Source organism: Belonocnema kinseyi, chromosome 5 (genome assembly GCF_010883055.1).
Source record: "Belonocnema kinseyi isolate 2016_QV_RU_SX_M_011 chromosome 5, B_treatae_v1, whole genome shotgun sequence".
Classification (NCBI taxonomy): Eukaryota; Metazoa; Arthropoda; class Insecta; order Hymenoptera; family Cynipidae; genus Belonocnema; species Belonocnema kinseyi.
In genome coordinates, this window is record NC_046661.1 from 80,402,357 (window position 1) to 80,406,132 (window position 3,776).

A 3,776-nucleotide genomic window follows, 5' to 3' on the forward strand; every position below is an offset into this window, starting at 1 on the left:
GTCGCCACTAAACTCCGAAACTACTTAACCGATATTGATGAAATTCTGTATACTATGTGCAATTTAGTCCAACTTAAAGGATAGGATACGTTTTATCTCGATTAATTATTATGCGTGGCCAGGTCTGCTAGTAGCTTTACCAAATCGTAAAAACTAAATAGATAGTTCAACTAAACATTTTTGTGGTTTAGAAGCAGTTCCTGCACATTTGGTGCTAGAATCTTTTAAATTACGCTTTTTAAATTGAACTTTTTAAACAAAATTTGTTTATTAATTTTTAATTACAGGTTCACTAACAGTGGTAGGGTATGGTGCTATCGCAGCCTGGGCATCCCCAGCAATTCCTTACTTGGAAAGTGAAAAATCAGAAATTCTTATCACCAAAGATCAAAGTTCCTGGATAGCCTCTCTCTACTCTTTAGGATTTTTAATCGGATTTTTTATGAATCCTATTTTTGTTGATAGAATTGGTCGAAAATGGACTTTAATATTATTTTCACTGCCGCAAATCACATCTTGGCTCCTGATAATTTCAGCAAAAAGCCACATCACTCTCTACATCGCAAGGCTCATCGGAGGAACGGGATATGGAGGAGGCCTGTGTGCTCTAACAATCTACATTTCAGAAATTGGAAACAAAAATAATAGAGGAATTTTCCTAGTCCTTATCCGACTTTCCGCGGGAACTGGATTCCTCTTCACCACAGTTTTAGGAGCTTTTTTCACATACAATCAAATGAATTTTGTTCTTCTCATGCTTCCAATCACGTTCCTGGTTTTGTTTTTATTCATGCCCGATTCATCGTATTTTTTAGAAATTAATAAAAGACTGGAAGGAGAAGAAATGAAGAAGATGAATTCTTTTGGATTAGAAGAAGATGAAAATGAATCAAGATTAAATTCTAAGGAAGACTCACAATTTTTGGAAGAATATTCCAAAAAGAAAAGTTCAAACCAAGAGTATTTACGACAAAGAATTCCTAAATCAGAACCGAAATCTTGGAAGCTTGGAAAGAATAGTTTTAATTTTAGAGAATCAAGTTTGTGGAAACTGATTGGAAATCCGAAAAATCGAAAAGCCTTGGCAATTGTCATCTTTTTGGGATTTACTGTTGTTTTTTCAGGAAACTCTGTTTTGGGATCTTTTGGTCAAAAAATACTCACTCACAAGGGAGCTATTATGGATCCCAAAAATGGAATGGTATTTTTATCACTTCTGAATGTATTTGCTTGTCTAATAAGCACACAGATAGTGGAAAGAGTCAAGAGAAGAACTCTTTTATTATATTCTGGAGTAATCTCTTCCATTTCCCTGGGAATTGTGGGAGTTTTTTTCTGTATGGATAAAAATGCGATGGATGTTTCTTATTTTGGATGGGTTCCCATTGTTTTCCTCTCAATGTACGATATTTTAATTAGCGCTGGAACTTGTAATATTTTCTACATTTACCAAGGAGAATTATTTACAAATGATGTTAAAAGTGTAGCAGTGACAATAATAAAACTTGTGTATATAGCAGTTTCATTTATATCCATATTAGAATTTCTGAAAATGATTGAGGTTACGGGAATAGATTGGGCTTTTTGGATTTTTGGAAGCTGCTGTGCTGTTGGGACAGTTATTGTTTATTTTATAGCTCCTGAAAGTAAAGGAAAAACTTTGGCGGAAATACAGGAATCTTTGGATGTGAAGAGATTTGTTCCTTGAATTCAAAATATTGGGAGTGGAAGGAAGAAAAGTGTTTTACTTTAGTTTATTATAGGAAAGTGCTTATTTTTATTTCTTAATTATTGAAGAAATAGTTAATTAAACATGGACAAGTTTGATTACGAACCAAGTCTTTCAATACGTATTTTAAGTTTGAATTTAAGATCTTAAGTGAAATAAAATAAATAATGTATAAATGAATTATATATTAAAATTTTATTATTCATTCAAATTATATATTATCCAATTTCAGATCATCTATTAATTATTTATTTAAAAAACACGAGTTAATGTGTGACGTGGAACCCCGAATTGGGTGTCACGAAACTTGTACAGTCTGACAGGGGATTCATCTGGCTTGAGTTGGCCTGTGCACGTGTTAACAGCTATTTCTTCTACCCTAAGGACCCCTTCGACATCTTCGAATCCCAGATTCTCGCTCTTGAGGAAAGCCTGCACGACGGTCTCTAGAAATGAGCTAATCATTCTGAAACAGGGCCATCAGTTTACCTTCAGACGAGGGATCGGGGGTTCAAGAATTGACTTCACGAACGCCACGCCCCATCTATCTTCGAAGATAAGCGACTGGCGATTTCTCGAGGAAACAACCTTGAGTGACCACCGATGCATGGAGTTCGGTATAACGAACCTGAAAAGTGGAACTTCGAAAAAAAGGATCGGCAAAGTGAAACACCCCTCCAGGGATACAAGACGGCTCAATAAGGACAAACCAAGTTCATTGATGAGCTTGGTTGGTTTAAGTGCACTTAGCCGATGGAGAGTACTCCGTCGGGCCTGCGTAGCAGATGCAACACAGCGCGACGGCAAGTCACCCGCTCTAAGGGTGATCCTGCACTGCATGTGGCATGGAAGATCGCTAAGGTGGCATATAAGAAGGCCATGAGGAGAAGCCAACTTCAATGATGGAGGGACTTGATCGGAGAGTTCGAGAAGGACCCATGGGGGTTGTGTTTAAGATAGTCACCAAGAAATTGAAGGACTCCCGTCCTGGAGGATCCCGATCAGGTCTGTAAAATGGTGAGGACCCCGTTTTCGCAAGTGGCATTATTCCTAATGAGGATTGGAGAGCTTGCTTGGTCCAAAGTGAAGAACTTTTTACTCTCGAGAAACTGAAGAGAGCGAGTCGAAGGCTGACCGGAGTTCGATTGTATACCAAACGAGATTCTCAAAGAGGTGATCGGAGTATACCTGGAGATCATCCTAGAAGCCTTGAAATCCTGTCTTCGGGAGGTGTTGTTCTATGTGGACTAGAAGATGCAGAGACTGGTCCTCCTTAGAAAGGGAGAAAAGCCCCTAGATACCTGGATTAACTGTTACGTTAAATTCAATTAGCCAAATTTGAACGCTCACTCTTAAAATCCATTTTTTATTTTCATTGTTTATTCATAATCGAGGGTTACACAAAAATTACTATGAACGTGAAATCGGGTTTTACCTAAGGCTACGTTACTTTCGGGGGGGGGAGGGTCCATAACCAAATAAACGGTTGTCAACAGAGGGAAGGGTGAGGGGTAAAAATTGCCTGAAGTTGGTGATGTATTTTATGACTTTTTACTTAACAATTATATTTTATTGCACAATTCCATTTTCCACTTGCCAAATCAATATTATATATGGTTCTGATAGTTTGAAATATATATTTATTGCATGTATGATTATAGTAAATAAAATACAGAGAGCTAAAACCTGTAAACGCTCGTACATAAGATTCAGAACAACAAGACGATGGTTGAAAAAAAGTGCTCCTTTGATCGTAGGATTTCTATACACTTTATATGTTTCTTCGTCAGTAACGGCTTTGTAAAAATGTCAGAAACATTTTTTTCACTTGATATTGACAAGCAATTTTATAAATTTAAAGTTTAACAAAATAAAATTGTCAAGCAAGTATAATTTGCTTAATTATTGCTTAATTTGCTTAATAATTTGGATAATAGGTTGGGTAGGCTTCCGGATAGGTAGGTGGATGGGCTCCATGATATAAAGTCTAAGAGATTCCAGGAGGCGTAGATGGATAGGCTGATGTGGGAGCAGCCTGGTAGATACC

General features: G+C 37.1%; 1 protein-coding gene across 1 annotated transcript in view; it reads left to right on the forward strand.

The window, feature by feature from the left end:
• LOC117173034 (facilitated trehalose transporter Tret1-2 homolog) overlaps positions 1 to 1,825 on the forward strand; it is a 5,173-nt gene extending 3,348 nt beyond the window's left edge. Inside the window, exon 2 of the mRNA XM_033361393.1 lies at positions 288 to 1,825. Coding sequence (XP_033217284.1) covers positions 288 to 1,708 — 1,421 coding nt within the window. The 3' untranslated portion in view covers positions 1,709 to 1,825. The remainder of the gene's footprint in view (positions 1 to 287) is intronic.
• The last annotated feature ends 1,951 nt before the right edge of the window (positions 1,826 to 3,776 follow it).